Genomic DNA, 22,986 nt, shown 5'->3' on the forward strand with positions numbered 1-22,986 from the left:
TGGTGGCACCCAGTATAAAGCTACAGATGATAAACAGTCAGTAACAACACTGAAAGCTCACTGCTTCTATCACAGGATATAACAATACGTACGCTACAAGATGGCGGCACCCAGTATAAAGATACAGATGATAAACAGTCAGTAACAACACTGAAAGCTCACTGCTTCTATCACAGGATATAACAATACGTACGCTACAAGATGGCGGCACCCAGCATAAAGATACAGATGATAAACAGTCAGTAACAACACTGAGAGCTCACTGCTTCTATCACAGGATATAACAATACGTACGCTACAAGATGGGGGCACCCAGTATAAAGATACAGATGATAAACAGTCAGTAACAACACTGAAAGCTCACTGCTTCTATCACAGGATATAACAATACGAGCGCTACAAGATGGCGGCACCCAGTATAAAAGATACAGATGATAAACAGTCAGTAACAACACTGAGAGCTCACTGCTTCTATCACAGGATATAACAATACGTACGCTACAAGATGGCGGCACCCAGTATAAAGATACAGATGATAAACAGTCAGTAACAACACTGAGAGCTCACTGCTTCTATCACAGGATATAACAATACGTACGCTACAAGATGGTGGCACCCAGTATAAAGCTACAGATGATAAACAGTCAGTAACAACACTGAAAGCTCACTGCTTCTATCACAGGATATAACAATACGTACGCTACAAGATGGCGGCACCCAGTATAAAGATACAGATGATAAACAGTCAGTAACAACACTGAAAGCTCACTGCTTCTATCACAGGATATAACAATACGTACGCTACAAGATGGTGGCACCCAGTATAAAGATACAGATGATAAACAGTCAGTAACAACACTAAAAGCTCACTGCTTCTATCACAGGATATAACAATACGTACGCTACAAGATGGCGGCACCCAGTATAAAGATACAGATGATAAACAGTCAGTAACAACACTGAAAGCTCACTGCTTCTATCACAGGATATAACAATACGTACGCTACAAGATGGCGGCACCCAGCATAAAGATACAGATGATAAACAGTCAGTAACAACAATGAGAGCTCACTGCTTCTATCACAGGATATAACAATACGTACGCTACAAGATGGGGGCACCCAGTATAAAGATACAGATGATAAACAGTCAGTAACAACACTGAAAGCTCACTGCTTCTATCACAGGATATAACAATACGAGCGCTACAAGATGGCGGCACCCAGTATAAAGATACAGATGATAAACAGTCAGTAACAACACTGAGAGCTCACTGCTTCTATCACAGGATATAACAATACGTACGCTACAAGATGGTGGCACCCAGTATAAAGATACAGATGATAAACAGTCAGTAACAACACTGAGAGCTCACTGCTTCTATCACAGGATATAACAATACGCGCGCTACAAGATGGCTGCACCCAGTATAAAAATACAGATGATAAACAGTCAGTAACAACACTGAAAGCTCACGGCTTCTATCGCAGGATATAACAATACATGCGCTACAAGATGGCGGCACCCAGTATAAAGATACAGATGATAAACAGTCAGTAACAACACTGAAAGCTCACTACTTCTATCACAGGATATAACAATACGTGCGCTACAAGATGGCGGCACCCAGTATAAAGATACAGATGATAAACAGTCAGTAACAACACTGAGAGCTCACTGCTTCTATCACAGGATATAACAATACGTACGCTACAAGATGGTGGCACCCAGTATAAAGATACAGATGATAAACAGTCAGTAACAACACTGAGAGCTCACTGCTTCTATCACAGGATATAACAATACGCGCGCTAGAAGATGGCGGCACCCAGTATAAAGATACAGATGATAAACAGTCAGTAACAACACTGAGAGCTCACTGCTTCTATCGCAGGATATAACAATACGTACGCTACAAGATGGCGGCACCCAGTATAAAGATACAGATGATAAACAGTCAGTAACAACACTGAGAGCTCACTGCTTCTATCACAGGATATAACAAGATGGCGGCACCCAGTATAAAGATACAGATGATAAACAGTCAGTAACAACCCTGAAAGCTCACTGCTTCTATCACAGGATATAACAATACACACGCTACAAGATGGCGGCACCCAGTATAAAGATACAGATGATAAACAGTAACAACACTGAGAGCTCACTGCTTCTATCACAGGATATAACAATACGTACGCTACAAGATGGCGGCACCCAGTATAAAGATACAGATGATAAACAGTCAGTAACAACACTGAGAGCTCACTGCTTCTGTCACAGGATATAACAATACGTACGCTACAAGATGGCGGCACCCAGTATAAAGATACAGATGATAAACAGTCAGTAACAACACTGAAAGCTCACTGCTTCTATCACAGGATATAACAATACATACGCTACAAGATGGCGGCACCCAGTATAAAGATACAGATGATAAACAGTCAGTAACAACACTGAAAGCTCACTGCTTCTATCACAGGATATAACAATACGTGCGCTACAAGATGGCGGCACCCAGTATAAAGATACAGATGATAAACAGCCAGTAACAACACTGAAAGCTCATTGCTTCTATCACAGGATATAACAATATGCGCGCTTTAAGATGGTGGCACCCAGAATAAAGATACATAACTTTACCGACTGGTTTCTGTAATTGGTTAAAATAAGAGAACAGCTTTACCCCCTTAACGGTGAGTGATGTACAGGGTGTTCCGTTAACATGCCCTCTTATCGGGGGTAGTTTATAGCGCAGGCCTTGCCAATGTCGGCAAGACTGCTCTATATCTACGTGCCTCATGAAGTGAAGCATTCAGTACTAACGCAGCTCCGCCACTTTCAGAAAATCTGTGCTAGTAAACTCCTTCACAACCGCGCAATGTACAGGGTACTAGCTAGGAACTTAAAGGATTCTCTGTTAAATAAAAAAAAATCCACAGCTCAGCTGTATAAATATTATCAACAAGGGCATTCATTTTTGGGAATGACACTCACAAACTTGTCGCACACTGTGATTAGAATAAAAGGGACGGGAAACCCATTCCTCTGTGATTAAGACAGGGTGTGGTGGTATAAACTAGACAACAGTTTACAGAAATACATGGCAGGAAAATGCTTCAAAAAAAATAACAAAAACTTATTGCAAAAGTTGTTTTACTATGCATAAAAATGTAATTCATATTACAATATTAGTGTTTACTCTGCCTTTGTTCCAATAGTAATAAATCATCCCCAGCTTCACGTAACGGCAATAGAGAGCAAAGGATATTCTGTATGATTTGTATAGATTGCACTCACTACAATATAATTATAATATACCGTGCATTAAATATCTATCCATAGAAATATATATATATAGAACATATTAACATTTCACATTCCAATGTTCTTCACATAGCAGAATATTTCATGTTAGTGCATTTGAGTAAATGTGATTGGGGTTGTGCATGTTTTTCACACTCTATTTAATTCTATGGGGGAATAAGCTACTGTGGTTGCTATATTCTAAGTTTAGCTTTTTGCGCACATCGGGTTAGCGCTCATGCGAAAACTTTTTACTTCCACCTTGTAAGAAGCATACTTCTAGCGTAGTTAGAGCACAAGCGAGAGCGATAAATAGTGCTCCACTTGTAATCTAGCCCTTAATGGGTTGTGATGCAAAACCAGCTATTTCATATACATAAAGGAGCCATTTCTCACACATTTTATACTCTGCTGCTGGTATGACTCAGATAGAGAATGTCATTTTAAACTTACTTTTATTATCAAATGTTATTTGTTCTTTTGATATATTTTGTTGAAAAGCAGTGAGGAAGCACTATGTGACAGCAGTTTTACAAGAATGTTATCCATTTACAAGCGCACTAGAGGGCAGCACTATATATTGCTATATAGTGCTCCAGATGCCTACCTAAGTATCTCTTTAGCAAATAATATTGAGGGAACAAAGCAAATTTGATAATAAAAGCTTGTTTTAAAATTGTATGCTCTGACTGAATCACAAAGTATTTTTTTTGGAATACCCTTTATAGGTAAAGCAATTTTAATGAGAGCCAGTTGGTTTTATAAGCTTAATAATACTCCGGAAATCTAAAAATAAAATCACATTAGTATCTGATTTGCACAAACAGCACAATATATAGGTCAACATACATTACTGAAGTCCATAGAAACATACGCTTCCCTATAAACAGGTGCTTCCCGCTGTTTATCACTACACGTATCTATTTGTATATGATGTCACACAATATATAAATCTACAACGGGAGACAAGAAGGCGCCGAAATAGGGTGATATCGCCAATACACTACGATGTGCTGTGGTGGAGAGAGCAATACTTACAAACGAAGCGGCACTATGGCGTGCCTGAAAACACAGACCGGAAACCTATGAAATGGCTCTGTATAGCCAAGAAACGCGTTGCTGTTTTTAAAGACATTTTAATAAATTTGTTTTCTCTTTGTACCTCGCTGGAGTGGATCTCCTCTTTTTCCTTAACACTACACACTTTTTGAGTGTCTGCAGTATTTGGTTCCCAAGCATTCGGTTCCCGAGCCTATCGCTACCACACATCCCTCTGTCAACCTCCCCGAGGATTGGAGTAAAGAGAAGGAAGGTGTGTTTGCTGATCGGATCCCGATTGGCCAGACGAACCACGTGATTGGCTGGGGTTTGCTGCTTGCCATTGTGTGGTCTCCCGGGCGACAGTGAGGTCCCGGTCTGTGTTTTCAGGCACGCCATAGTGCCGCTTCGTTTGTAAGTATTGCTCTCTCCACCACAGCACATCGTAGTGTATTGGCGATATCACCCTATTTCGGCGCCTTCTTGTCTCCCGTTGTAGATTGATTTATTGTTCCTGTTTATATCGGAAGAGCTGCCACGACATCGGACTTTTTTCCTACCATCACCCATCCTGAGCGCACCTTACTAGGGGGTTGAATCCCTGGAACTGCACACAATATATAGGTCAACATACATTACTGAAGTCCATAGAAACATATGCTTCCCTATAAACAGGTGCTTCCCGCTGTTTATCACTACACGTATCTATTTGTATATGATGTTCTTTATAAGGAAACGCATTACCTGAGGCTGGAGTGTGGTCTGTGTGCGCATTGTGAGTAGAAGAGCTTCCAGCTGTGGTATTCCATCTTTATACAGCCGATGCACAATTTCTGCAAAAATTCAATGACAATAACTGTAGTGGAAGTGTTACTGTTCCATAAACTAACCACAGACAAAATGTATCCGCAATACAAGCACAGTAGCCACCCCCTTCCTGCAATTAGCAATATCATTTTCTAACAGCGTATAATCCCACCCTGTCTGTGGTGATCACTTACCTAAAGGTTTCCTTCTCCTCACTAGTAATTATACCCAAATAAGACAGCCATTGCACAGGTACAGTTAATTACTAATAATATTACAGTATCAGGCATTAAGGCACTATTTAATATGTGCTTAAAGGGACACTGAACCCAAAAAATTTCTTTCGTGATTCAGATAGAGCATACAATTTTTAGCAACATTCTAATTTACTCCTATTATCAAATTTTCTTCATTCTCTTGGTATGTTTATTTGAAAAGCAAGAATGTAAGTTTAGATGCCGGCACATTTTTGGTGAACAACCTGGGTTGTCCTTGCTGATTGGACAGCAACTTTAAACAAGTGCTGTCCATGGTTCTGAACCAAAAAATTGCTGGCTCCTTAGCTGAGATGCCTTCTTTTCAAATAAAGATAGCAAGAGAACGAAGAAAAAATAATAATAGAAGTAAATTAGAAAGTTGCTTAAAATTACATGCTCTATCTGAATCACAAAAGAAATAAATTGGGTTCAGTGTCCCTTTAAGTCTGTGCTAAAAAAAAAAAAGGTGTTGGCAGTGGAGCTTGGCTATAGAAGCACTAAACATAGCACAAGAAGGAACATATCACTATTTGTGACCCGGACTTTAGAAATGACATTGTGGCTGTAATTGCTATTTGGCGCTTGGTTGTTTGTTTGTGATGTTCCTGGCACGACTGTTCCCTTTGTCTTGTTATGACCCAGGCCTGTTCCTTAGACTCTTGCGTGCCCTAAATAGCTTGCTTTGGACTTATTACCTGACTGCTGACCTCTAGAACTGTACTGTAGAGTATTATTTTGCCTTTCCTTATTAGTCACAGGATAAAAAGCCGACATATGTTAAAGCATTAAATACATTAGCAATTATGTAACATAACAAATACACTCACCCTCAAAAGCTACATTCTTCCAGTTTGGAACATACTTTGATTTAAGTTTATAAAAATGCACCTGAACAACCATAGGGGGGATATTCCTGTAAGAAAGAAAGAACAGGAAGTCAACCTTAGGGGAAATACAAAAAGGAAATTTATGCTTACCTGATAAATTTATTTATTTTACAATATGACGAATTCACGGATTTCATCCTTACTTATGGGATTACGCCTCCTGGTCAGCAGGAGGAGGCAAAGAGCACTACAACAGAGCTGTATATATAGCTCCTCCCTTCCCTCCCACTACAGTTATTTGACCGAAGTTAGGAAGAGAAAGGAAAAGCCAAGGTGCAGAGGTGACTGAAGTTTAACAAAAATAAAGACCTGTCTTAGAAATTGACAGGGTGGGCCGTGGACCCGTCATATCGTAAAAGAAATAAATTTATCAGGTAAGCATAAATTTCCTTTTCCTTTACAAGATATGACGAGTCCACGAAATTTCATCCTTACTTATGGGATACAATACCAAAGCAATAGGACACGGATGAAAGGGAGGGACAAGACAGGAACCTAAACGGAAGGCACCACTGCTTGAAGAACCTTTCTCCCAAAAACAGCCTCGGAAGAGGCAAAAGTATCAAATTTGGAAAATTTGGAAAAAGTGTGAAGAGACGACCAAGTTGCAGCCTTGCAAATCTGTTCAACAGAAGCATTGTTTTTAAATGCCCATGAGGAAGCCACAGCCCTAGTAGAATGAGGCATAATTCTTTCAGGAGGCTGCTGTCCAGCAGTCTCATATGCCAGACGGATGATACTCTTCAACCAAAAAGAAAGAGAGGTAGCTGTAGCTTTCTGGCCCCTACGTCTTCCAGAAAAAACAACGACTAAGGAAGAAGATTGACGAAAATCTTTAGTCGCCTGCAAGTAAAACTTCAGGACACGAACCACGTCCAAGTTATGTAACAGTCGCTCCTTCTTAGAAGAAGGGTTAGGACACAATGAATGAACAATAATTTCCTGATTAATATTCTTATTAGAAACAACCTTAGGAAGGAAACCAGGTTTGGTACGTAAGACCACCTTATCAGAATGGAAAATAAGATAAGGAGAATCACATTGTAATGCAGAAAGCTCAGAAACTCTGCGAGCAGAAGAAATAGCAACCAAAAATAAAACTTTCCAAGATAATAACTTAATATATATGGAATGCATAGGTTCAAACGGAACCCCTTGAAGAACATTAAGAGCTAAATTCAAACTCCAAGGAGGAGCAAACTGGTCTAAACACAGGCCTGATTCTAGTCAGAGCCTGACAAAAAGATTGAACATCTGGAACATCTGACAGACGTTTGTGTAGCAAAATAGACAAAGCAGAAATCTGTCCATTTAAGGAACTTGCTGACAACCCTTTCTCCAATCCTTCTTGGAGAAAAGATAAAATCCTGGGAATCCGAACCTTACTCCATGAGTAGCCCTTGGATTCGCACCAATAAAGATATTTACGCCATATCTTATGGTAAATCTTTCTAGTAACAGGCTTACGTGCCTGAATCAAGGTATCAATGACCGAATCAGAAAACCCTCGCTTAGATAAAATCAAGCGTTCAATCTCCAAGCAGTCAGCTGCAGAAAAACTAGATTCGGATTATGGAAGGGTCCCTGAATGAGAAGGTCCTGCCTCAATGGAAGCTTCCACGGCGGCAGAGAGGACATGTCCACCAGAATGGCACACCAAGTCCTGCGAGGCCACGCAGGAGCGATGAGAATCACTGAAGCCCTCTCCTGTTTGATCCGAGCGATCACTCGGGGGAGGAGAGCAAACGGTGGAAACACAAAAGCTAGGTTGAACGACCAAGGCACTGCCAAGGCATCTATCAGTTCGGCCTGAGGATCCCTGGACCTGGATCCGTAACTCGGGAGCTTGGCATTCCGACAAGATGCCATAAGATCCAGCTCCGGTCTGCCCCATCTGAGAATCAGATTGGCAAAGACCTCCGGATGGAGTTCCCACTCCCCCGGATGAAACGTCTGTCTGCTCAAAAAATCTGCTTCCCAGTTGTCCACTCCTGGGATGTATATTGCTGACAGATAACAAGAGTGAGCCTCCACCCACCAAATTATTTTGGATACTTCTGTCATCGCTAAGGAACTCCTTGTTCCTCCCTGATGATTGATGTAAGCCACAGTAGTGATGTTGTCCGACTGAAAATGGATGCCTGAAGAGCATTGAATATCGCTCTCAATTCCAGAATAGTGATTGGAAGTAGAGACTCCGACTGAGTCCACACACCCTGAGCCTTCAGGGAATTCCAGACCAACCTAGTAGACTGGCGTCCGTTGTCACTATCACCTATGAGGGTCTGCGGAAGCACGTCCCTTGGGACAGATGATCCGGCGACAACCACCAAAGAAGAGAGTCTATTGTCTCCTGATCCATATCTATCTGAGGAGACAAATTTGCATTATCTCCATTCCACTGCCTGAGCATGCTCAGTTGTAGCGGTCTGAGATGAAAACGAGCAAACGGAATGATGTCCATTGCCGCCACCATCAATCCAATTACCTCCATGCACTGAGCCACTGATGGCCGAGGATTGGACTGAAGGGCTCGGCATGTATTCAGAATCTTTAACTTTCTGACCTTCGTCAAGAAAATTTTCATGGATATAGAATCTATTAGAGTTCCCAGGAAAGGAACCCTTGTCTGCGGAATTAGTGAACTCTTTTCTAGATTCACCTTCCACCCGTGAGTCCTTACAAAGGACAGAACCATGTCTGTATGAGTTCTTGTCAGTTGAAAAGACAACGCCTGGATCAGAATATCGTCCAGATAAGGCACCACTGCAATGCCACGCGGTCTGAGAACCGCCAGCAGAGACCCTAGAACCTTTGTGAAGATCCTGGGTGCTGTGGCCAGCCCGAAAGGAAGAGCCACGAACTGAAAATGTTTGTTCAGGAAGGCAAACCTTAGAAACTGGTGATGATCTCTGTGGATAGGAATATGCAGATATGCATCCTTTAAGTCCACGGTAGTCATATATTGACCCTCCTGGATCAATGGAAGAATTGTCCAAATGGTCTCCATCTTAAAGGATGGAACTCTGAGAAACTTGTTTAGACTTTTGAGGTCTAAAATGGGTCGGAACGTTCCCTCTTTTTTGGGAACCACAAAAAGATTTGAGTAAAACCCCTGTCCCTGCTCCTGTATTGGAACGGAACAGATTACTCCCATAGTGGAGAGGTCTCTTACACAACGGAAGAATGCCTCTCTTTTTATCTGGTCTACAGACAATCGTGAAAGAAGAAACCTTCCCCTTGGGAAAGAGTTTTTGAACTCCAGCTGATACCCTTGAGACACGATTTCCAGTGATCCTGAACATCTCTTATCCAAGCCTGGACAAAGAGAGAAGTCTGCCCCCTACTAGATCCGGTCCCGAATCAGGGGGCCGCCCCTTCATGTTACTCTGGGAGCAGCAGCGGGCTTCTTGGGTTGTTAACCCTCGTTTCAAGCCTGGTTGGGTCTCCAAACGGACTTGGCTTGTGCAAAATTCCCTTCCTGTTTAGCGGAAGAGGGGACTCCCTTAAAATTTTGAAAGGAACGAAAATTACTCTGTCTACCCCTTAGCTTAGATGTTTTATCCTGAGGTAGGAGATGACCCTTACCTCCCGTAATGTCAAAAAAATTATAACTTTCAAGTCAGGCCCGAACAGGGTCTTTCCTTTGAAAGGAATAGCCAAAAGCTTGGATTTTGAGGACACATTCGCAGATCAAGATTTAAACCATAAGGCTCTCGTTCAAAGATGGAGAATCCCAAACTCTTAGCCGCCAATTTGGTGATCTGGAAGGAAACACCCGTAATAAAAGAATTAGCCATCTTAAGGCCTCAATTCTAATCTGACTTTCCTCCAAAGAAGTCTCAAACCGAAGAGACTCTTCTAGAACATCAACAGTGTTTTTAAATTGAAAAGCAATTAAAATCTGTGTTGTCGAGTATCATCCTATGTCACAAGGGATGAAATAACAAATAAACAGCTGCAAACCTGTAAATAAAGTTTACACAGAAACAAGGTTACTATCACTTTAAACCTCATATATCATCCACATTCTAACTGGAATCATTCAGCCTTAGATATGTGGGGTAGCTGTGCGGTCCATTGGGTGACAACGACTGGCTTCTGTGAAACAGCCATTGCGCTATACAATCACCTCTGTCTGGTGCCTATAATTCCTGCAGGGAACCGCATAACGTTATTATACATCACTGTCTCTTTAAAAATAAAACTGAAAGAAATTTTCTTCTTGCTTGCAAAAAAAAATAAAAAATGACATTCTAAATAATAAAATGTATGCGTAGAGTGTCATGAGATAACAACATGACCTAAGTCTCAAACAAAAACAGGAGAGTGTATATGTGATACTGTTTAATGAGCCATATGTTATACACAAAAAAGAACACTGCTATAGATTGCGTGCTTAGTTACTTGCGCAAATAAAAGCCCTGCTCCATACTACAATGATCATTAACAAGCAGGAGGAAGCAGAGACCTCGGCGCCCTGACTTTAGCACCATAGTGAAACTCCGCCCCTCGTGGGCGGATTGTCAAATGTTTCCCGGTCGCCAGTGATAAATACAAATACATTTGCTATTGTAAAGGCACCGGGAGCGTGTAATAAGCCTAAGCAGTCTGCGGTCTAAGAATAGCCCCATCAGTCATAACCCACAACGGCGTTAACGATTATGGAGAACTACCCAATTTGTGCAAACCCCGCCCATCGTGGGCGTACATAACCATCTCCTGGTCGCCATTGTTATTATTGAAAAAGGCACTGGGAGCGAGGAAAGAACATCTAGGCAGCCAACAGCCTAATCGGCCTGTATCCCACAACGATGCAGCTGATCAGTATGGAAGCTGTATCGAGTGAAAATCCCCGCCCATCGTGGGCGTAACCAACCATCTCCCGGTCGCCATTGATATTGTAAAGGCACCGGGAGCGTGCAAATAAAAACTGAGCCGCCTGCTCTCTAATAACAGTACACAAACATAACGTTATTATACATTCGATGACACTTTTATGTAGAAAGAGACTAATTCCTATTAGAGTTTCCCAAGAACAGTCTAACTACCGCTCCCGGTCGCCATTACAGATTGTGACAGAAAGTACCGGAAGGGAAAACACACACAGACCGTTCCACACTAAGCCCCTAAAGGATAGCCAATAGTCATGGTCCACAAGGCAAAGACCCATACTAAACACGGCTGTCACGTAGTGAGCCTAACACATGCTCCCAAAACTGAAATAAGACGCCATGTGGTTGTTACTGTGAAGGAGATATAATCCCCACAACTTTACGGTCCAGTCTGCTAAAGCTGTCAGGGAAAAGACTCTTTACTGACAGAGCCCCTGATTCCCCTAAATACATGTAAGTGCAGGACTCCCTGAGGTATATCTTGAGGAATATCCTATAGAGGAATAAAAACTGCACTTACCTTTTATGCTGTCCGACAGCAAGACAGCCTCAACAGGGTTCAGAGGTCCATTGGGTCCCTCCTGTAGAAAGATGACGCCTGAGTTAGAACCAGCTCAGGCCATCACAGAAAGGGCAGCATCACAGTATGGGAGGCGCAGTGAAAATATGTCCCACCATATCCCATTGCTTTGAAGCCACCAAATGCTTCTCTTATTAACTGAAGAGAGTGATTTGGTCTAGTCTACACCCCAGCACGAAGTAGCACACTTTGGCACTACTTTAAAAAATAATAAACACTTGATTGAAGAATCTAAAACCAACACCTCACTTTACCTCTTCCTATCACTAACACAGGCAAAGAGAATGACTGGAGTGGGAGGGAAGGGAGGAGCTATATATACAGCTCTGCTGTGGTACTCTTTGCCTCCTCCTGCTGACCAGGAGGCGTAATCCCATAAGGATGAAATCCGTGGACTTGTCATATCTTGTAAAATAAATAAGTATTGCATCTCTCTCTCTTGACGTAAACATTTATTGGATGGGAACATACGGTTTTTGATTGGACTACTTCAAAAGAGATTTACTAGTGAAAAGTATATGTCCTTTAATCCCAATTGAGCCTAAGATTGATGTTGAAAATATTACTAATCTGACATACAAATGTGTACATGTTCCCTAGTCAAGATATTGCTGTAGCCCAGGTAATTAACTAGCCACATTATATGCTGCTACAATAATCTTCTTGACAAATTATCTAATTTGGATTTAACAGATGTTGACTATAGCTAAGATTCTTAGGGTCGATTTATCAAAGGCTTTGCCTGCCTAGGACTGCAGGTTCTCACAAGAGAACCTGCAGTCTGTATTTATCAAGCAACAGTCATCAGACACAAGAGATCCTACAGTCAATATTTATCAAGCAGCGGTCTGCAGACACAAGAGAACCTGCAGTCTGTATTTATCAAGCAGCGCTCATCAGACACAAGAGAACCTGCAGTCAGTATTTATCAAGCAGCGGTCTGCAGACACAAGAGAACCTGCAGTCAGTATTTATCAAGCAGCGGTCTGCAGACACAAGAGAACCTGCAGTCAGTATTTATCAAGCAGCGGTCATCAGACACAAGAGAACCTGCAGTCAGTATTTATCAAGCAGCGGTCATCAGACACAAGAGAACCTGCAGTCAGTATTTATCCAGCAGCGGTCTGCAGACACAAGAGAACCTGCTGTCAGTATTTATCAAGCAGCGGTCATCAGACACAAGAGAACCTGCAGTCAGTATTTATCAAGCAGCGGTCATCAGACACAAGAGAACCTGCAGTCAGTATTTATCAAGCAGCGGTCATCAGACACAAGAGAACCTGCAGTCAGTATTTATCAAGCAGCGGTCATCAGACACAAGAGAACCTGCAGTCAGTATTTATAAAGCAGCGGTCATCAGACACAAGAGAACCTGCAGTCAGTGTTTATCAAGCAGCGGTCATCAGACACAAGAAAACCTACAGTCAGTATTTATCAAGCAGAGGTCATCAGACACAAGAGAACCTGCAGTCAGTATTTATCAAGCAGCGGTCATCAGACACAAGAGAACCTGCAGTCAGTATTTATCAAGCAGCGGTCATCAGACACAAGAGAACCTGCAGTCAGTATTTATCAAGCAGCGGTCATCAGACACAAGAGAACCTGCAGTCAGTATTTATCAAGCAGCGGTCATCAGACACAAGAGAACCTGCAGTCAGTATTTATCAAGCAGCGCTCATCAGACACAAGAGAACCTGCAGTCAGTATTTATCAAGCAGCGGTCATCAGACACAAGAGAACCTGCAGTCAGTATTTATCAAGCAGCGGTCATCAGACACAAGAGAACCTGCAGTCAGTATTTATAAAGCAGCGGTCATCAGACACAAGAGAACCTGCAGTCAGTATTTATAAAGCAGCGGTCATCAGACACAAGAGAACCTGCAGTCAGTATTTATCAAGCAGCGGTCATCAGACACAAGAGAACCTGCAGTCAGTATTTATCATGCAGCGGTCATAAGACACAAGAGAACCTGCAGTCAGTATTTATCAGGCGACGGTCATCAGACACAAGAGAACCTGCAGTCAGTATTTATCAACCAGTGGTCATCAGACACAAGAGATCCTGCAGTCAGTATTTATCAAGCAGCGGTCACCAGACAAGGAGAACCTGCAGTCAGTATTTATCAAGCAGCGGTCATCAGACACAAGAGAACCTGCAGTCAGTATTTATCAAGCAGCGGTCATCAGACACAAGAGAACCTGCAGTCAGTATTTATCAAGCAGCGGTCATCAGACACAAGAGAACCTGCAGTCAGTATTTATCAAGCAGTGGTCATCAGACACAAGAGAACCTGCAGTCAGTATTTATCAAGCAGTGGTTATCAGACACAAGAGAACCTGCAGTCAGTATTTATCAAGCAGCGCTCATCAGACACAAGAGAACCTGCAGTCAGTATTTATCAAGCAGCGCTCATCAGACACAAGAGAACCTGCAGTCAGTATTTATCTTTATTTGAAAAAGAAGGCATCTAAGCTAAGGAGCCAGACAATATTTGGTTCAGGACACTGGACAGCACTTGTTTATTGGTGGGTGAATTAATCTACCAATGAGCAAGAAAAACCCAGGTTGTTCACCAAAAATGGTCCGGCATCTAAACTTACATTCTTGCTTTTCAAATAAAGATACCAAGAGAATGAAGAAATTTTGATAATAGGAGTAAATTAGAAAGTTGCTTAAAATTGCATGTTCTATCTGAATCACGAAAGAAAAATTTGGGTTCAGTGTCCCTTTAAGGACAGTGTGTATTGCTGCAAGAACATTACCCTAAATGATCAGCCAGCTCAGCCCAGTTCACCTGACCGCTGTCTTTTATTCCAGACGTGTGAAGCCTGCAAACCAAAGAGCACAAGATGTTAGAGCCTGTATATTGTGTCTTACTGCCTGCTTGTCCCTGTAACATGCTATACTGCTGTAGTTAAGGAAACATTAAACTAAAATTCAGTCTCTCTCCAAAAAATGTATAATTAACCAAAATATAACAATGCAATATACCATCATTATCTATTGTGTATGGATTGTGCTGTAAAATACCTCTACCAATAAAAACTTGTTCTGCTCCTCCCAGAAAGTCTGCAGCTCAAATTGTATTTACTTTTTTACGCACTAGCATTTACACCCCATAGCGTCTTATAATTAACTGACCAGAATCAGCGCTAAACCACAATAACGCACATTCCTACCACAAGCTGTGATTGGTTAGCAGGGGTCAGGTAGACAAGGAAAATAATGAAGACAAAGGGCTTTTTCTCCTGCACAATATAAAGACAGATAGCAGCGATATCACTTGTAAGTAAACTGTTACTAAGTGTCCTTGGCTAATGGACTAGGTTAATTGTGTTACTTACATGAAACATTTATGTTTTATTTCACGCTAGTCTCATTCCCAAAGCCTCCCCAACAACTCTGCTTTTCCTTCTTCATACTGTGTACAGCCTGCGGTTCATCTGGTGCTCTGCCTCACTCTATTACAGGTTTATCATCTCTTTTTCTAATTTCCCTGCACTTATATGCCATTCCTGTACCGATACTGAGCTGACAACCTTTCTACCACTCACTGGTGAGGCTGCAACTACACAGATCTGTGGCTAATTAATCTATGGCTAGAAAACCAAGAGGCAGTGGGCACACGTAGGGAGATACTGCTCTGTTGTCTTGTGATACGTTTAGCTGAAAACATTCAGAATTCTCAAAACACATCAAACACTTAGAATGCGGTATCTTAAAGGGACAGTAAACACCTTGTTATTACAAGACATTTCTGCCATGTTGCTATGGAATAACATATCAGCTAAGGCTAAATGTTTTTAAATGAAATATGTATACTGCAATTATGTTTCAATAGCCAAACTCCACCCAGCATTGGCATTATATGGAGGAGCCATTTTTGGCTTTAGTCAGCACACTATCAGGCTAGACACTGTCATAAAGTACTCTGTTTTGCAGTTGTTATCTGATAAATCCAAAAATGGACAGGTATGGAGCACAGTTAGCCTCGAAAATGCTAACTTCCATTAAAAGGGGGCAAAATAAACATATATAGCAAACTTGATTCATTGAACATAACTAAACGTTTTATATAAAAATCTCAAGGGGTTTACTGATCCTTTAAAACAAACTGCACAGACCGGCTTTATTTTCTGTTATTTGACTGACAGAACGCACCATTTAATAAAATTGATGCTGAGCTCTAGGCCTGCTGCTCCTTGTAACACATTTGTCCCGTTGTTCATCCGCGATAGAAGAACTTCTGTCCTGTGAACCAAAAAGGTATGAGAATAAAGTGCGTTACTGAAAACAAAGCCAACATATGAAATGCAAAGCGAGAATACAGTGCCTGCCCCTGACAACAGCCTGAATACCACCAGTAAAGGGAAACTAACCCCAATTTGTTTCTTTCATGATTCAGATAGAGCAGCAATTAGAAACAACTTTCTAATTTACTCCTATTATCAATTTTTCTTCTTTCTATTCCTATCTTTATTTGAAAAAGAAGGCATCTAAGCTTCTTTTTTGGTTTAGAACTCTGGATAGAACTTTTTTATTGGTGGATGAATTTATCCACCAATCAGCAAGAACAACCCAGGTTGTTCACCAAAAATGGGCCGGCATCTAAACTTACATTCTTGCATTTCAAATAAAGATACCAAGAGAATGAAGAAAATTTGATAATAGGAGTAAATTAGAAAGTTGCTTAAAATGTCATGCTCTATCTGAATCACAAAAGAAAAATTTTGGGTTTAGTGTCCCTTTAAGTAAGTGAATGGTAGCGGTCAATCAATGTCTCTGAGGAAACTCTTGTGCGAAATGCGTCAAACCATACAATGTATTTTTTATTTCAAAGCTTAACTACATACTAACTACCTTCCTTATTTTTGGGTCATTAAGAACCATCTTCAGCATAAAAAAGAACAAGGAGTCCTGGAAGAGATGGTCTGGCCACCCACAAAGCCCTGATCTCAACATCATTGAGTCTCTCTGGGATTACACAAAGAAACAGAAGCAACTAAGGCTGCCTAAATCCACAGAAGAACTGTAGTTAGTTCTCCAAGATGTTTGGAACAATCTGCCTGCTGAGTTCTTTAAAACCTGAGTGCAAATGTAAGTAAAAGATCTGATGCTGTTTTGAAGACAAAGATTGGTCACTCCAAATATTTATAAAATTTAGATTTTTCTCCCCATTTGCTCACTTTGCATTTTGTTGATAAAAATAAAGTATTAACATTTCTATTTCAGAAAGCATTCCTACTTTACAGCATTTCGTCACACCTGCCTAAAACCTCTGTAAGAATAGTATATATATATATATAATAAAACTAAAACTATATAAAGTTTGCATAATAAAATTAAATTTACCATTTGGTTTTGCACTGGCTCCAGTTCCGGGTCTTCACCTTCTTCTCTATTTGTACCCAGGGAATGCCTTGGTACAACTTGCGTTTGGGGATGACATCTGGTTCTTGGCTGCTTTCTGGATTGTTTGAGCAATTTGGGCTTAGAACAAAGGATTTAATGGCCTTTATCATTCGGTTTATCTCCTTTTTAGTCCAGCTCCCTCGTACGACCTCTAAAGCAAAAATACAAAAAAAAAATACAAAAAGCTGAAAAATACATTATCGTTACTCTTCTGTTACATCTTGTTGTCTGTCTGAGTTCAACCAAACCACAGTTACAGTAAAGTATTTATTATTTCAGTGCATGGTTCTCCGGTTTAGGTGAGACTAACGCAGTACAGAATATGCCCCCTCAGACACAAGTTATTTAAATAACAATAAACAAAAACATCCAGCAGTTCCTATCTCTCCATATCAGAGGGATGAGTTTCTGGGAGATTGAATCTGCTTCTGATTCACCCTAACAAACTTACTCAGCAAAAATAATATTCACAATTTGACTATAAATGTCATATGGAGCCGATACGCTACAGCAGCCACTCAGAGGGAGTCAAAGCAACTTAACTATTTGATTATTTTACCTGTATCTTTACATAAATTCCTCTCCTGACTCCTAAAGAATAAGTGTATGGAGTGTTTAAAATGTAATTTCTTACCCACACTAAACATGCGCCATATATACAGCTGCATCCCAACTAAACCTATTATGGGACATTCATGTTTTACAGCTGGTGAAGAAAGTGATGAGTCTCAAATGAGTGATGAATTTAATGGTGGTTGGGGAGGAAACTAGTGCGCACACAGCGCATGTGTGGACAGACTGACATGCCAAGGGAGTCGGACATACAGACAGGTTCATGTATATACAGACACAAACACACAAAGACACTTAGACAGAGATAGCTATGCAGAAAAAGACAATAACAGAGAAACTCAGAGACAGACATGAGGACAGAGAGAGACACAATGAAAGACAATGAAAGGTACACAGGCAGAGAAAGAGAGATACACAGAGACAGACACAGGTTCAGACAGTGATAAGCAGAGACAGAAACTGAGACACAGGCAGAGAGAGAATGACAAAGACATATGCAGACAGAGACACTGATATAGAAAGACAAAGAGTGAGAGACAGAAACAGACAGAGGGATGCAAAGACATGCAGGCACGAACAAGCAGACAGAGACACTGATATAGAAAGACAAAGAGTGAGAGACAGAAACAGACAGAGGGATGCAAAGACATGCAGGCACGAACAAGCAGAGACACTGATATAGAAAGACAAAGAGTGAGAGACAGAAACAGACAGAGGGATGCAAAGACATGCAGACACGAACAAGCAGACAGAGACACTGATATAGAAAGACAAAGAGTGAGAGACAGAAACAGACAGAGGGATGCAAAGACATGCAGACACGAACAAGCAGACAGAGACACTGATATAGAAAGACAAAGAGTGAGAGACAGAAACAGACAGAGGGATGCAAAGACATGCAGACACGAACAAGCAGACAGAGACACTGATATAGAAAGACAAAGAGTGAGAGACAGAAACAGACAGAGGGATGCAAAGACATGCAGGCACGAACAAGCAGACAGAGACACTGATATAGAAAGACAAAGAGTGAGAGACAGAAACAGACAGAGGGATGCAAAGACATGCAGACACGAACAAGCAGACAGAGACACTGATATAGAAAGACAAAGAGTGAGAGACAGAAACAGACAGAGGGATGCAAAGACATGCAGACACGAACAAGCAGACAGAGACACTGATATAGAAAGACAAAGAGTGAGAGACAGAAACAGACAGAGGGATGCAAAGACATGCAGACACGAACAAGCAGACAGAGACACTGATATAGAAAGACAAAGAGTGAGAGACAGAAACAGACAGAGGGATGCAAAGACATGCAGGCACGAACAAGCAGACAGAGACACTGATATAGAAAGACAAAGAGTGAGAGACAGAAACAGACAGAGGGATGCAAAGACATGCAGGCACGAACAAGCAGACAGAGACACTGATATAGAAAGACAAAGAGTGAGAGACAGAAACAGACAGAGGGATGCAAAGACATGCAGACATGAACAAGCAGACAGAGACACTGATATAGAAAGACAAAGAGTGAGAGACAGAAACAGACAGAGGGATGCAAAGACATGCAGGCACGAACAAGCAGACAGAGACACTGATATAGAAAGACAAAGAGTGAGAGACAGAAACAGACAGAGGGATGCAAAGACATGCAGGCACGAACAAGCAGACAGAGACACTGATATAGAAAGACAAAGAGTGAGAGACAGAAACAGACAGAGGGATGCAAAGACATGCAGACATGAACAAGCAGACAGAGACACTGATATAGAAAGACAAAGAGTGAGAGACAGAAACAGACAGAGGGATGCAAAGACATGCAGACACGAACAAGCAGACAGAGAGCATTAAGCAGACATAAACAGTAAGAGACACAAAAATAAACACATGCAGACACGAACAAGCAGACAGAGAGCATTAAGCAGACATAAACAGTAAAAGACACGAAAATAAACACATGCAGACACGAACAAGCAGACAGAGAGCATTAAGCAGACATAAACAGTAAAAGACACGAAAATAAACACATGCAGACAAAGAGGGTTACATAGAGAGAAAAATACAGAGAGAAATATGCATATAGAGCGAAGACGACACAGATGGGAGAGAGGCAGATATACAGAGAGATGAGCAGAAACAGACATACAAGCATAGGCAGCAGATAAATCTTGTCCTAGTTCAAAAACGTCACTGTGGCGGCTATCTTAAAGGGACAGTCTAGTCAACATTAAACTTTCATGATTCAGATAGAGCAGCAATTTGAAGCAAATTTCTAATTTACTCCTATTATCAATTTTTCTTCGGTCTCTTGGTATCTTTATTTGAAAAAAGCAAGAATATAAGCTTAGGAGCAGGCCCATTTTTGGTTCAGCACCTGGAAAAGCGCTTGCTGATTGGTATCTAAACTTAACCACCAATCAGCAAGCGCTACCCAGGTGCTAAGTAAAAAATGTGCTTGCTCCTTAGCTTATATTCTTGCTTTTTCAAATAAAGATAACAAGAGACTGAAGTAATACTTTGTGGAATGCTCTTTATACTTGGGGGGGGGGGGGGGAGTTAAAGGATTGATAAGATTCTGCATACCGTAGATGAGTGCCCAGCCAACTGTTAAGAAAGACGTTTATTCCTGGATTAATGACCCTACTAACAGACTCCTGGCACCTGACAATGTAAGTGCATCCTTATCTTCCATCAAAAGAACACATTGGAAATTCCTTTGTTAGAGAGAGCTGGGTTGAGGGTTGCATTTGTTTAATGGTTATTGGTTCTTTTGCATATGAACTGGGATTTGAGATGGGTTTTGTATAAATGTGTGTGGTGTTCAATAAAGTATATACAGTATACTGATTTCCCAACTTCATGAACTTCATGAAATATGGGGTAGACTCGAGAGCCTGAGAATATCTTTCCTTTTCAACTATATCACTTGAGTCTCCATCAGTCTCCAATTGAAGTTCCTGCAAAGACTGCCTTGGTTGTATTCTCACAAAATGCCAGTGACCACTGTCTAGGGCTGATAGAGCGCATTCAGAAGTTACTTGCCATTCGGACAAGTGAGTAGACAAAGGGTTGGCGTGCTTAGCTAATCATCTGCAGGCTATGTTTAGCCTACATTACTGAATGCTGTAAAAAACCTTATGTGTAGATTTGTCTCTATCCTTTAACATGTAGTGAGTATTTTTACATCTCTGCAATCGTTAGAACTTCCAGTGCTGCCTGTCTCCTGTTGGTCTATTACCTTGTCTAAGCTGTGAGGCTTTCAGTTGGAGCGTAGCATTATTTCGTCCAACTAAATCTCCCAGCACTTTCCATTTGTTGCCGTACATTGTCCAATACTTCTTCAGATTCTCCACTTCCTCCTCTGTATAGCTGTAACATGAACAACAAGAAGGGCCGTTATTCGTAGCACTAAATATATTCTAATTGTGTTGGTTACCTACGCAGAAGCAGTCAGAAGCAAATGTTAATCTAACAGACTGACCGTCCTTTGTTGCTCGACTCGTCAAACATTTTAACCCCTCGGTGGCAAACTTCATGCACTGGGCGAGCTATGTTTTCAGCTGCAAAAAATAAATGCCATAAGCAAACAAGTATTGGTCTAATGATGTCAAATTTAAAGGGGCGAGTTGTCCTCATTCTTAATAAAAGTGGTTCTGTATTTTGTCTACGGCTTGTATCAGGTAAACGGATACTAGTGGGGCAACATGATGAGGGAGTTACATTTTACAAAACGTTTACTGTAATACTGTTATTTATCTACTGGGTGAACTCATCTGCACTAAACATCGTGTGTAAAACTCCTGTCGTGTGGATAGGCAGATCTAGTTAAAAGGACGCGCTGAACAATATTTATCATGCATATGAAGCAGTAGCGATTAAATCTGCTGACCTATTTGTGCACAAAAAAAATATTAAAGCTGTTTGAAACAGTTATTGGAAAAGTATGTTTGCACGTACACAGACTTCTAAAGACAAACCTCCATATGTGAGAGGCCAAAAGTAGGTTTATTCAGCACAAGTATTTGTAGAAATCTGACTCGGGACCAGATTACGAATGCCGCACTAAAAGTTACGCTCAAGTGAAAAGGAGTTTATCGCGTGTGTTTGCGCGTCAGGTTTAGCGCTTGTATTAGAAAATTAAAGTAAAATGCGTATCACTGAGTGCAATCGCGATTTACACTAGAATGATTACTGCGTCCTCAGAGCGCTGGTTAACTGTTTGGCAAAATAAAAAAGTGTCACAAAACACATCAAAAATACATTAAAAAAAGTACAGTTACACTCATAATACGATTTAATAAAAATTATTAGAAAAAAATATTAAAGAAAAAAGTTATAAGGGCTCAAACATAGAAGTGTTAGAAGAAACATAATGATACCTACTTATACGTGTCTAACTATATCTATGCATGTATGTAATAAAATACACACGCACATATATGAATTTACAGACATATACTTTTTTGTGCGCATCGAGTTAGCTCGCAAAGGAAATCTCTTTACGTTTAACTTGTAACCCGAGAGCTACCTGACGCATGCAAAAAGCTTACTTTTAGCGGAGTTAGTGCACAAGTGGGAGTGCTAAAAAACGCTCCACTTGTAATCTGGCCCTCTATGTCTAATTATACAAAGTTGGATAAACACATAGTTAAAAAGGGCTACAGCATGAGACAAACGAACCCATTCTGTATCTGAAGTTGAGTTCTTTCTTTTTCTGCTCAATCCATTCTCTCTGATCCGGATACCGCTGGCTATGAAACAGCTTCTCAGCACTGTCTATTTCAGTCATTGTCATAAACTCTGCCACATTCTTTCTTAGCTGATTGTTTTCCTCTGTGGTAAACCTGCCCTTCAAGTAGGTGATCCCTGCAAGGTAGACGCAGCAATGGCAAACAGAAGGAACGTAAGGAAATCGTCCGATATTCTACACATTTTATGTACAAAATGCAAAACAGAACAAACTCAAACACTGGCCAATATTTAATGTTTTTCTGTGGAAGATAGCTGTATCCTCCATTACTGGGATATAAGGAGCAGTAATTAATTTATTTCATGATGCAGAATGTACGATTTATTAAATTTACTTTATTTTCTCATCATTTTTTTAAAAAGCATACCTAGGTATGCCAAGACGCACACATGTCTAGAGCATATAGGGCAACTAATTTGCAACAATAATTTTTACACTTTTGGGCACTAGATGACAGTAGTGCGTGCAAAAACGTAT

General features: G+C 40.9%; 1 protein-coding gene across 4 annotated transcripts in view; it reads right to left on the bottom strand.

Annotated features, from left to right (window-relative positions):
- Positions 1-22,986, bottom strand: part of TTF1 (transcription termination factor 1) — a 78,276-nt gene that overhangs the window by 20,182 nt on the left and 35,108 nt on the right. For all 4 annotated transcript variants that reach the window (XM_053695882.1, XM_053695881.1, XM_053695880.1 and 1 more), the window contains 8 exons: positions 22,440-22,625; positions 21,241-21,319; positions 20,998-21,128; positions 17,124-17,334; positions 15,933-16,022; positions 14,534-14,599; positions 6,236-6,321; positions 5,089-5,177 (listed from right to left, as the gene is read on the bottom strand). In XM_053695882.1, coding sequence (XP_053551857.1) covers positions 5,089-5,177; positions 6,236-6,321; positions 14,534-14,599; positions 15,933-16,022; positions 17,124-17,334; positions 20,998-21,128; positions 21,241-21,319; positions 22,440-22,625 — 938 coding nt within the window. The remainder of the gene's footprint in view (positions 1-5,088; positions 5,178-6,235; positions 6,322-14,533; positions 14,600-15,932; positions 16,023-17,123; positions 17,335-20,997; positions 21,129-21,240; positions 21,320-22,439; positions 22,626-22,986) is intronic.

The sequence above is a fragment of the Bombina bombina genome, chromosome 12 (genome assembly GCF_027579735.1).
Source record: "Bombina bombina isolate aBomBom1 chromosome 12, aBomBom1.pri, whole genome shotgun sequence".
NCBI lineage: Eukaryota > Metazoa > Chordata > Amphibia > Anura > Bombinatoridae > Bombina > Bombina bombina.